This window comes from Artemia franciscana, chromosome 20 (assembly GCF_032884065.1).
Source record: "Artemia franciscana chromosome 20, ASM3288406v1, whole genome shotgun sequence".
Taxonomy (NCBI): domain Eukaryota; kingdom Metazoa; phylum Arthropoda; class Branchiopoda; order Anostraca; family Artemiidae; genus Artemia; species Artemia franciscana.
The window spans coordinates 2706527-2719981 of record NC_088882.1 but is presented as its reverse complement, the minus strand read 5'-3'; the positions used below and the strand labels follow the sequence as shown (position 1 = coordinate 2719981).

Genomic DNA, 13455 nt, shown 5'->3' with positions numbered 1-13455 from the left:
TTTGTTAGTTTTTGAAGGTGAAAGTTGTGACACAGAGGGGTAGGGGGTATTTATAAGTTTTCCCATTTTTTTTCTATGCTATACGAGTCTGATTTAATAGCAGAGAAAGTGTTATCTGAGTAGTGATTATTTACTCTATATTTGAAGCCATGCATAGATTGAATTTAGGAATGTTTTCATATTAAAAGGCTATAAGAAAAGCAATCTGACTTGAGCGCATTCTACAGTTAATGGAATGTGATAAAGATCAGATAGGATTTACTACTCTTTCGACGTAGTAACAGCCAGACATGAACACAGGAATTTGTAATATATATATATATATATATATATATATATATATATATATAACCTATAGGCCAGTGTATTCTCCTGATGAGCCCTTGTGTTGGGTTGTTGCCTCTGAATTATTTGTCTTTATTATTTTTTCTATTGTTTGGTAAATGACGACTTATACTTATTGACGACATGACTGCCTGTCCATGGATTATTCTTTATGGTTGATTGTGTTTGGCTATGCTGTTTGACCTATGTGATTGTATGGATGAGTAGGGTTAAGGCCTCATCCAAGTGCTGGTCTATATTAATCACTAATTTAGGAAAACAGTCTTCCTTTTCTACTTCTGTCTTTTTTTCTTTTTTTTTATGTGTTTGTGCTGTTGCATTGGTGATTTCTCTTTTCATGATATATATATATATATATATATATATATATATATATATATATATATATATATATATATATATATATATATATATATATATATATATTAATTCTCTAAAAAGTATACCTTGATTATTAATTGACATTTATTAATTATTCCCGGCTTAAACAAAGAAAATCCAAATAGGTCACGACTCTAAAAACATTCTTTCAATGCCTTAATTATTTTTTCATAAGAGTGCCTCCCCTTCTAAATATGGGACTAAATAACCGTAGTCCCCTATTTAGAAGAGTACTAACTAACCGCAAATACCGAGGACAGTTAAAATGGAATTTCTTAGTTTGAATCGGATAAGTGGAAACTAACTCGGCCAAATATATTTTCGAAGGATAAGAAAAATGAAGAATTTATCTTTAAGAAAAAATATATCCACACGGAGTGATGAAGCTTTTGGTAGTAGGGAGCGCAAAATTTTAAAAACGAAACATGATAAAAAATGAGCAAAAAGCACCAAAAATGAGGAAAAGGCCGAGGAAGATGCAGAATTCCTCTGAAGTTGTAGGTGCCTTTAGGAATCAACAGACTTCTAATGATTGAACTTTACACACGAAAACGTTGCCAAACTTAATCAATGAGTTTTACTAATATATTTTCACGGTTCAACATGGCAACACTGACCAAAACGTGATGCAGCAATAGAAACCTCATTTTTGAAGAATCATAAGGGAAATCTCTGTTTTCGAGTATTAATAGACGTATGATGGATCCAGGGAGCAGAAAATCTTTTTATTTTAATATTTTGAGTACTTTAAGGCATTTATATAAAAATTAGAATCTTTTCTGACAAGAAATATAGAAGAAAACGATCCTCAGTGGATCTGAACCCTTTTGACCATGAGCTATACTCCATTCACTTTAACGTTCTTTTATCTGTATAATGATTTCTTTTTTTTGGTTACATAGTAATTGATAAATCCCAGGTCTTTATCTCAAAATTGGCAATTTGAGCTTAACTTTATCTTAAATTTGGTCATTTGAGATCAATTGGTTCAATTTGATTAAAAAATTTGTTTGAGCTGGGGCCAGTAGGTTGCTGATGCAGCAACTCAAAACACGCTTTGATACACAACGAATTTTGGCAAAAACATCTTTTAATGTAAAACGCATGTGAAAAAGCACGCAACTCGAAACCCATTTAGATACAGTACAAATTTTAGTGGAGGGCGGAAAAACTGAAGAATGCATTTTGGGCAACATGCCCAGGGGTGGCAAAACCAACGGCCCTGTAATACTATAACAAACTGTAATATTTTGCGGGAAAAACTGTAACTTTTACGGTATTGATGGTGCGGCCGGGGGGGGGGGATGGGAATATCAACATTTGCCCCCCCCAATTGCTGCATTGCCTTCCATAATACTTTCAACTACTAGAGGCATTAATACCGAATGATGATAGTAACAACAGTATTCTCCTATGAATTTCCCTATAAACAATATTACATTGGCTTAAGGGTTAGACCGACGCAGCGTTTTTGAAGGCAAAAAAAGCCGTATTTATTCAATATGGGCGTATTTTATACTAACTTTCGTACTAGGATTTCTTTCTATGTTAAAGCACCTTTTTGAGTGTGATTTTGGCTGACTTTTAAGTGAGAGAGGTTGTCTCAATTACTGGAACATCTTAACACAAGGTTTGTGGAGTAACTTACTGGTTCACTTAATATGCTACTTAATGGCTTGGCTCAGCAAACTGCCTTAGTTAAGTGTCCATGTTCTAGAAATTAAAAATAATTTGCCAAGGCTAAGCTAACTTTACTGTTAAAAAATCCAGATTATTATGCGCAAGTGTACCCTCCTAAAACACTGGAAGAAAGTACTACGTCTATCAAGCCCTTTAGTCCATGCTGTTCAAATAAGAATCAGAGAAAAGATAAAAAGTGGAAATAGAATTAATCGATGCTCACCAGGGACTGGAGGAGCAGCCAAAATGTCAGTGCGCACGCGCACCGTTGGTCGTTCTGGGAAACTTAGCGCCTCTTTTTTCACAGGTAGAGTGGATTCTTCCAGGTTATCGATTGGCTCTGCAACTCCAGTCGCACTATCAATCTTAAAGTTGACATTAGACACTTCCTTTATATGAACCTCCAATGAATGGACATAGAGGTCTTCGCATTGCTTCAAACAGAATCCACAGAACTGCCTTGACCCACACGGGTGATGAGCATCGTAGTGTTGATCCATTCTTGCGTTATCGTCACAAGTAAACCAACAGTCTTTTTCAGCACATATTAAAGAGCCGTGGTTTTTCAAAATGTGAAATAGAAAGCTTGTTTTCGAAGTAGTATTATATGTGCATTTCTCGTTTATAAACTCAAGTCTAACATTACATGCAAAATAGACTCCATTGTTGCATTGTAATTTTGCAACTGAGGGAGGGTGACTTTCAACAATTTCCCTTTTTACTAGAGCTCTCGCTTTCAGCACCTCAACTCTTTCCGCCAAAGATAGAAGAAAATTATTATTTCCCAGTTTATCTTTAGTAAGATCTTCGTCTGCAAAATCCTCTTCTTCGTCGCTAGTTGCATACCCATTCACTCTATAGACAGGATCCCCCACGTCTTCTATAAAGTCTTCCCTTTCCTTTTGGGCATGCATTGCATAGGAATGATCAAAACTACCTTCGAAGTTTTCTGGTTCGGTATCATCTACGATATCGACATCAGAATCACTGCCAAGAACTGGTCTGTCTTCCGTGTCTGATTTTTCCTCTTGACCAGACGTTTCGGCGGCATTAAAAATTGGAGCTGGAGAAAGAGTTGGAGGGGGCCAATCAGCATCAAGAGACATCACATTAATGGCTTCAGACTTGATACTTGATAAACTGAATCGTGAAGAATCATCCAAATTAGCCATTTCTCTATCAGATATAGAAAGATCCTGATTCTGAGGGACAGCCAATACAGGACTCACTGTTCGCTTCACACAAATATTATCAGTGCTTGATGGTGGCTTAGGAATATCACCTTTATGATCCAACTGTAAAGGACCTTGCGACTCTTTACTGAAAACTTTTGCGATTTGGACGGTAACACTAGCAATATCTGTAGTTTTTTCTTCCGGCTCGCTCAAAAAGTTGCCTTTAATAGCAACCTTCATCAAACTAATACGTCTGAAAAGGTAGCACTTGGGGTGTGACTCAACATGCTTGTGGAGGTTTCTCTCTGAAATCTGAAAGAACTTGCAATTGACGCATATATACCCGTAAAGCCAGTCATTATTGAGTTGTAGATCAGAAACGATATAGAACAACTGATCTTGGCTCGTGTGTAGCGTCCCCATGTGAGTCTTCAAAAGATGATGATGAGAAATTGTGAAATTGGGGCAATATCCACATCTATACCTGTATTCGCCAGTATGAAATGTTACGTGGTCGTAAAAATCACATATGTCTTCACATGAATAATCACAAGCAATGCAAAAATACGTAACATTCTTTGGTGCACGATGTTTGAATACGTGATGAATTAGCTCGTATCTTCGGGATGATTTGAAAGTGCAGTAAATGCATTGAGTATGCTTATGAATATCGGGAATCCAATAAATGTTGAACTTCTTCATTATGGAATTAGCATATTGAGTTGGTGGGTGGACGTTCAACTGAGCCACCTTAGCTTGTTCATCTGTAAGAGTAATATACGGTATCTCAGTGTCTTTATGTTCGTTAGCATAATGGAAAACTATCTTCTTGCCGATATAATTACAGTGTTTGCACTGGAAATATTGGTCGGCCAGAGATGGTATCTCAGGATCATCACAAGTTGCTATTTCAAGAACACTTTCATCCCCGTACATTGATTTCTTTCCTCTTAAAGAAAGACGTGTAGGCTGATACAAATTCCTTTTGGTCTGAACTTTCTTCTTTTTGGGATCTCGCTTTCCATCTTTCACAGAATGATTCTCCTCTGTGCAGCTTAGAGGAGTTTCACAACTTACTGGAGTTGAAATATAAGACGAACGGTCAAAATCACATTCATTGGCTTCTTCTTGAGAGGCACTGGAGACTTGATTCACTTGAACTCTGCTAGATAATGCAAGCTCTATTTCTTTCTTTTTGAGATCTTCTTCGATTCTAGCTCTAAACCTGTCTTCTTTGAGCATCTTCAAGGCCTTCTCTTTTCTTGCTTTTAATTTCAAGAACAAGATCTTTTTCTTATTTTTTATTTTGATTTTCTTTCTTTTAGGAATCAGCTTATCTACTTTATCAGTTTTCTTTAATAATTCAAGTTTTTGGGTCGAAATTTTAGCATTCATCTTCTTAATCTGTTTAGTAGTCCCTGTTTTGTTAGTTACTTTTATTTGGGGCATATCGGGCTTAGGAATAGTTGATTTCCTTTGTATCTTAGGACGACCTAAGAGCTCGTCCTCATTGTAGCTTATACTTTTCATAGCTCGGTATCTTCTGTCATCCCTACTCAAATCCTTAAACTGTTTATTGAAATCCCTGGTGTCTGCCTGAAGTCGATCAACAATAGTCATTTTTTTTCTTTGGGTGCTTTTAGAAGTTTTCACCTTTTCGCCTTTCGCTTTTTTTAGTCGCTTCACCATCTTCGGCACTTTTTTCTTAAAATCATTTTCACCTTCCTTCGCATTTTTACTATTTCCAAGAGCGTCAATTTCTTCATCTTTGAATGCATACTCATCAAAAGCATTCAACAAATCAACGTTGGCGCCTTCTGGCTTTTCTACAGTGGCTGTTTTCTTATAAGCTTTCTCATCTTTGTTTCTACCTCTAGTCTTTCCTTTCACTGGTTTCAGTGCATTCTCTATAAATTTCTTAGTTGCAACCAAAAACTTCGAATTCTCAGGAATCTGAACGGCATGGCTTTCCACAGTTTTCTCTTCCGGTTTATCGAGCACCTTAAGCTCTTCGTTGGCTTTCTTCTTTGAAATTCTCAATGACTTTTTCGGATGACAATCAGCTGTAGTATTATCTTTACTTCCAGCAGTGTCACTTTTGTTCTTGTTATCTTTTGGCAGATTAGTAAGTATGTCTTCATCATTTTCCTCAACAATGTCTTTAGTTTCTGATTTAGTGTCACTGACAAAGTCAGTTTTTTTATCCCTAGGAGCTACCCTGGTGATAATTCTTTGTTTAAGCGCCTCAAGTTGGGGCATAAGCTCAAAAAGCTTCAAAGCTCCCGAAGTTGTAAGAACACGTCTGATAAAATCTTCAACATCTGCAATAGTAGTTTCTGCAGCCTTTGTCATTTCTGAAAGCTCATCATCATCAACACTCACATTCTCTTCACCGACCAACTGAATCGAGCTATCGGTTGTGGTTTCTTGATTTTGCTTCTGAGGCAACATTGGTTCATCAGAACGAAAGGAAGACACGCTCTCTTGTAGGTCAAAACTTACTTGTTTAACTTGATCCTCGGAGTTCACTATGGATTCCTCCGGAGAAGCTGTTTCTTCATCTATTTCTGCATTATAATTTTCTTCCAAGTCTGTTGCCTTGCTTATAGTTGATTGGCGTGGCAAGTTATCAAGAGAAATCATTTGTTGTGAAATTGATAATAGGCTTTCATTAGAAAAAGGGCTACTCGCTTCATTTCCAACAGCATGTTCAAGTTCTTTTAAATCTGAGCCTTCAATTTTAGCAGAATGATTTGACACATTGGATGCGACTGAATCACAACACAGGAGGTCATTTTGACGATCAATTAAATTAATTTCTGTGCTTTTTTCAGCTTGCAAGTCCGGTGGTTTCTTAGAGTCTTTTGAATTTGACCTCTTAAAACCGGACTCTTTAGAGATAACTTCAGATACAGAATCAACTGTTGGAGAGTCTGTAGGACCAATTTCAAACATAGAATCAGCTGCTTGTACTTCTGTACAACTACCTTCAGACACAGAATCAACTGCTCGCAGCCCTGTAGCACCAACTTCAAATACAGAATCAGCAACTTGCAACCCCGTAGAACCGGCTTCAGATACAGAATCAACAGCTTGCAACCCTTGTTGTTGAATCGAATCATCTTTCTGGGTAATTGCAATTCGACTCTTCTTTCTTTCCACCTTTTTGGCAGATGAGCTCGACTTGTGTCTGGCTTTAGGGTATTTACCTTGGAGTTCTTTGTCTCTCGTTTTTACACTCTTTATGTCTGCGTCAAAAGGTACAGTTGAGGTGGATTGTATATTCTCCTCATCGAGTTGGTTTTTCTTGCAGGTTTTTTCCTGCACGGCAGCCTCTATACATGATGAATCATTTTCATTCGTTACCCGCACGAAATCGCCTGATTGCTCGGCATCATCAAGAGTTATAACTTGAGGTGCCGCTGGCTTTTCTAATTTGCTCTTTGATATCATTCCAGAAGAGCTTGTCTTGATAGCAAGATTGTTTTTTAGATCGTTAGAAATAGAAGAAAGATTCTTTATGCTCGAGACTGTGATTTCTTTAGTTCTCGGTTCTGACTTTGGACTGTCACGTGACTGATTCCTTTCAGGTGACCTTCTTAGATCCCGTGTAGCTTTTTCGTCACCTGACTTATTTATTTCTCGTGACTTTCTTGGATCCCGTGAGCATTTCGGGACAGTTCGTTGGGTAGACCCATCGCTGTTTGTACAAGTATTGTCAATTGTTTCCTGTGGAAGTTGAATCAATGCTTCAAACTTCTTTTCATTTTCGAGCTTCCGCTTTTCACATTCTTCTTTTTGCTTGCGTGCAAGTTCTTCAGCTTCTTTCTGCTTTTTCATCTTTTCTTCTTGTTCTCTTTTTTCTTCTTCCTTTTCCTTTTCTTTCATCTTTTTCCATTCTCCGTAACTCGTTGGCACAGGTTTTCCAGGTGGGATATTTCTAGGTCGAATATCTTCAACTTTTGGTGTCTGGGGTAGAAACCTCAAGGATCTTTGCGCTAGTCTTTCTTGCTGTGAAGCATAAAACGCACCTTGTTCTATACCACCAGATGAGCCAAATGCGTGGCCTACAACTCCAGTTACATTTGGATAATTTGTACTGTACTTCTGATTCGTGGCACAATGTGTAGGCGGATTATAGAAATTAGTAGACATCCTCAACCGCAATGGAGGAGACCCAAGAAGCGAAGATCTAGGAGAAAAGACAGGTTGCGAGGTACGATCGTCAAATTGCCCACTGTAATAACTTGGTTGCCATGCTTGAGAGGGGATACTCCCAAGAATCGACAGTCCTTGAGGATATGACAACTGAGTATTCCCATCATTTGAATATCTAGCAGGAATGTGACCAAAAGTAGACGAGTCTTGAAGCGGGATCTCCAACAAGGTTTGTCTACGGAAATAAGAAGACGGTCGTTCAATATCGTCTGTATCTAAATTTGGAACATATGAACAGGTCAGATTTTCATCAGGCGCTGGACTTCCTAAACGGGATTCTGGCGAAAATGAAGGAGATTCATCAGAATAGGCATCAATCCTTCGAGTATCAGGGGGAAGCAGGATATCAGAAGGTCTTGATTCTGGCTTCTTATCAGAAATATTAACACTCCTACTGGGGGCCCTGAAAATAAAGAGAAAATAATATACAACATTCTTATAATAGAACCAGAGAAAAAAACACTTTAAATATAGTGTGTGATGTTTTAAATTTCAAAGATATACTAAATACAAATATCGTAAATTACTACTATTTTTAATATATAATTAAAAAAACAAAAGCTGGGAGCTCATATGGCACTTGTGACGAGGCAAGAAGAGCTAAGAGCCAAGAACTCATATAGTATGAACTCTAAAAAATTCTAAGAATCAATAGAATGATTTAAAAGGAAAATCAGATGCTTAATACCGGCCAGGATTTAAAATAAGAGCTCTGAGTCACGATGTCCTTCATCGTCAAAATTCATTATCAAATATCTAAATTCATTAAGATCCGATCATCCACTCGTAAGTTATAAATACCTCATTTTTTCTAATTTCTCCTCTCCCTTTAGCCCCCCCCCCAGATAGTCGAATTTGGGAAAACGACTTTATCAAGTCAATTTGTGCAGGTCCCTGACATGCCTACCAATTTTCATCGTCCTAGCCTGTCCAGAAGCACCAAACTCGCCAAATCACTGAACCCCTCCCCCCAACTCCCCCAAAGAGAGCGAATCCAGTACGGTTACGTCAATCAAGTATCAAGGACATTTGCTTATTCTATCAATTGAGCTTCATCCCGATTCCTCTACTCCAAGCGTTTTCCAAGATTTTCCCCTCCAACTCCACCCAATGTCAACAGATCTGGTCAGGATTTGAAATAACAGCTCTGAGACATGAATTCCCTCTAAATATCAAATTTCATTAAGATCCGGTCACCCGTTATTTTTTCCCACCAAGTTTCATCCCGATCCCTCCAATTTAAGCATTTTCCATGATTTTATGTTCCTCCTCCCCCCAAACTCCCCCCAATGTCACCAGATCCGGTCGGGATTTAAAATATTAGCTTTGAGACACGATATACTTCTAAATATCAAATTTCATTGAGATCCCATCACCCGTTCGTAAGTTAATACCTCATTCTTTTCTAATTTTTCAGAATCAACCCCCCCCCCAACTACCGCAAAGAGAGCAGATCCTTTCCAGTTAGGTAAATCATGTATCTATGAATTGTATTTATTTTTCCCACTAAGTTTCATCTCGATCCCTTCACTCTAAGTGTTTTCCAAGATTTTTGGTTTCCCCCTCCCAACTCCCCCCCCCCCCAATGTCACCAGACCCGGTCGGGATTTGGAATAATAGCTCTGAGACACGATACCCTTCCAAACATCAAATCTCATTAAGATCTGATAAATCGTTTGTAAGTTAAAAATACTTCATTTTTTCTATTTTTTTTCGAATTAACCGCCCCCCCACTTCCCCCCAGATGGTCAAATCGGGAAAAGGACTATTTCTAATTTAATCTGGTCCAGTCCCTGATAGGCCTGCCAAATTTCATCGTCCTAGCTTACCTGGAAGTGCCTAAAGTAGCAAAACCGGGACCGACAGACAGACAGACCGACACAATTTGCGATTGCTATATGTCACTTGGTTAATACCAAGTGCCATAACAATATATATTAGTGTATAATCAAAATTATTATACATAATTCTAGTATCATTTTCTCGGGAGAATCAAAATAGATTATATAACAATTGCGTATAATAACTACCAGGTAGCGATCTTAATAGCTCAAGGCGGTAAAAAGTTATGAACTAAGCCTTGAAGCGTTAAAGTCTTCAATTAAACTTCTACTAATTTCTTATCTAATTTCCACTATAGAAACTAATTGGTTATGTAACTGAAATTACAATGTTCAGTCTTAAAAATACAATATGCAACTACAAATCTTTAATGGATCCCTCTAGAAGCTTGCTTCCGGGGACCCGTTTTTCCACTCGTTTTTGTTTTAATTAGGTTTTATCGGAAAATTTATCAGAGAAGATTTTAGTTTTCTTGATGTGTTTTCCTACAAGAAATAATTTCTTTTTATTTACCTTACTTCTTATTATAATTTTCATTAATTTAGCATAAAATAAATGATGATGAAGGATCGAAATATTTTTTCCTAAGCTAACATATAATGAAAGAAAAAACATAACAGTTTAGTATAGTTCCATTTATGACTAATTTACAATTTATATTTATATTTACAATTTATATCTACAATTGCTAAACTATTAAATAAACAGACCAATCGTAAGCAGGACATGGGAAATCATGGGAATATGAAAGAATTTTTCGGAGTTCCACACGGAGCCATAAGCATCATCCTTGTAGTACAGGTCTGAACATTGAACTGTACAGCAAACTGATAAATAATACCAGTTTTTACAGAGAATTAAAGAGTCAACATCGCCTAAGGTTAGACGGTCACATTTACAAGACGGCAAGGATGCGCTATCCTTGACCCTCCTCTGATCTTGGTACCGGATAAATATGCATAAATTTGTTTTAGAAAGTAGGACGGGGTGGCAATCTCTGGGCGAAAAAGGCTGAAAATACACGAACTGAACAGAAAATCAAAAAAGCAACCACAAATGCCTTGGAAACACGGACCCAAGGCTCCTTCCCCGTACGAGTCCGCTTGGCACCCACCGTTGAAAAGCCGAATTAAGAAGAAAAATGGAACAATCTAACAGTTTGGAATGGTTTAAAGGTAGGCAACAAAATTGAGTATTTTGACTAGTTTTTTAGCGGTAAATTATATTCTTTAAATCGAATAAATATGGAAATTAGCCCGAAATACATACAAAAACGAAATTTTCACAATAACATTAAACATAATTGAAATTTCAATTTATTTTTAGAGGTTTTAAAGGGAAATATTGAAAAATAAAAATAAAATAATAACTTCAAAGATATATAACAAAAAGACTAAATCTTCGACTTTAATGTGGCTGAAAATCGCTCACCAATAAAACTGAAGAAATGGCACTTTTTATTGTGTATGGGTTTTTTTTTTTTGAGAGAGAGAGAGAAAGCCAACAACCATATTATAGTTCTCGACTAAACCGTGATAAAGGAGTAGGAAATGGGCGCAAATGAATGGTAACTATTTTGTACAGCATGGATACCAACAAAACATATCCGATGAATTCAGGTTAGTCGTATCCAATTAGTTGACACTATACCTGTGCAATTAGCATCTCCTCAGAATCTGTGTTAAAAATATTTAGTTTTGTAGTCAAATCGCAAAGTTAACGTTATGTTAGACTAGAAAAACAGTAATATTGACGCAAACTATACCTGTACTCATAAAATCCCGACTATTGTTTTAAAAAGAAAACACGGCCAAATTTTAATTAAATTGCCATATAGAAATTTTTAATATTTATACGACGCAATAGGTGGTGGGTGTATTGCCCTTCTAAGACTGACCCAAGATTCTCTTACCTCTTTTGGATAAATAGAAAAAAAAAACAACCTAAAATGTACTTTTTCAGAATTTTAGATGACTCTGACCTGAAAAGGTCCTTTCGTCCCCCGAACAACAAAAATGCCTATGTGAGCCGTCACTTTTAAGTTTGACAGTTTCTAAATTATGTTTATAACCTGAAATAGTATAGTAACCATCTGATGCTTAAGGGCATAGCTTTGCATATTGCTTGTTTTTATTAGAAAGAAATCTAATGCTTTAAAATACTTCAGGGTATTTCACTGTTAAATCAATGGTAATGGTGATTCAACGGTACTTCATTAAAATAACTTTGAAATGAACCCATCATAAATAAAAGCTATTACCAAGCCATTTACTATAATATAGTGTACTTGTAATCAGTAAGCTACCATTTTAATGATAGTTCCAGACATTAGCAGTACCATTGATATGCTATCTGCCATCACAATACTAAGTTTTTTGAAGTATTTCTTGGCAATACGTTGAGTTTTCAGTTGTTTCTTGAGGTTGTTAGTTGGTGATCCACCGATCAAATCTCCTTAAGAGGCAGCGAGAAATTATATGACGATATTTCTAAATTATATGACGATATTTATGGCCATCGTGAATTATGGAACGTCTGTACTGGTATCAGAGATTAGAAAATGAGTATAATCTATTCTGCAGAACAAACGCTTTATACAAACAAAGGTATTTGTAGGGCAAAAGCTATTTTTAGCCTTGAAATCAGATACAATCGTTTTTCATTAGGGCCTACTATGAACCATCCATAAGCCTTCATTTTCACTTGCTGAAAATCATCAACATGTGAAATATATATCAAGTTAATTTCGTTTTGGGCTTGTTTATTCCTACCCTTTTTTTTAGAAATCCTATTCATAATTTTCTGTTATCTTTGACTTCACAAATACCATATTTCAAAAATGTTTTTGCCACACTATGAGCACTTCAGGTCCATTTTGTGCAGTCTCCATCTTACTATCTCCAACTAATCCTAGTACTGTATCCAATTTGTACTGTCTCCATCTACTCCTTGCAAAAAAAACTTCCCTCACTCACAAAACGTCGACTTTTATTTATTTGTTTCTACGTCATTCACAAAGCTTTATCAAAGTTTAACGGAGCTTCATGGGGATATGTAAAGAGTGAAGTTTTGAATAGGTTGGTGTGGAAGGGGGATTGTGTGCAGCTGTGCTGGCCTCGGGTCAGTTAGTGCTGTAGCGAGTTTTTCGTAATAGTAGTAGAAGCAAAAAAGTGTCTGGTGTCACCCATACATACAGACTACAATAACTCTCTTGAGGCAAAAGTAGACCCAAATCCATCTAAGAGTTGTGAAAAACTCTATCCCTGTTTTCATTTTTTTAACCACACCATGATTTACTTATTCTAGGAAAATATATTTCAAATAATTTCGTGTTTTTATCTAAAATGCGAGCTCTTTACAACGGTAAGTGCTTTTGAATTTTAATGGGCTGTAAGTCAGACTTTCTGTTGAAAGTCAAAAACACGTTTTGTCATATAGCCTACACAGCTGACACACTGCTATTTGAAAAAAAAGTGGAAAAGATGGGACATACTTGAAAATCATTAAATGATTGCAAAACTAAAAACATAAACATCAATAATAACATATAGAATTAAAACATATGAACAGTTAAAATCTTTTAAATTAACGAACAAATAATATTATAGCTTATCTAAATGTATAGAATTAGAGCTTATATTATCGTGACAATACACACCCAACATCCAAGAGGTAATATTAGAAGATTTGTTAGTAGAGAGTAGCAACCATGCGACATGGTTTTGGGCTGAAATTAATATAAAGTTCTTGGGGACAGATGGTCTAGATTAAGGTCCCTCTCCCTTTATACAAGTGTAGTTTAAAGGTAAATTCA

At 36.5% G+C, this 13455-nt stretch overlaps 1 protein-coding gene across 1 annotated transcript in view; it reads right to left on the bottom strand.

Moving 5' to 3' along the window:
• Positions 1 to 13455, bottom strand: part of LOC136040278 (uncharacterized) — an 80269-nt gene that overhangs the window by 33018 nt on the left and 33796 nt on the right. The window contains exon 6 of the mRNA XM_065724521.1: positions 2630 to 8202. Within this exon, the coding sequence (XP_065580593.1) occupies positions 2630 to 8202 (5573 nt within the window). The remainder of the gene's footprint in view (positions 1 to 2629; positions 8203 to 13455) is intronic.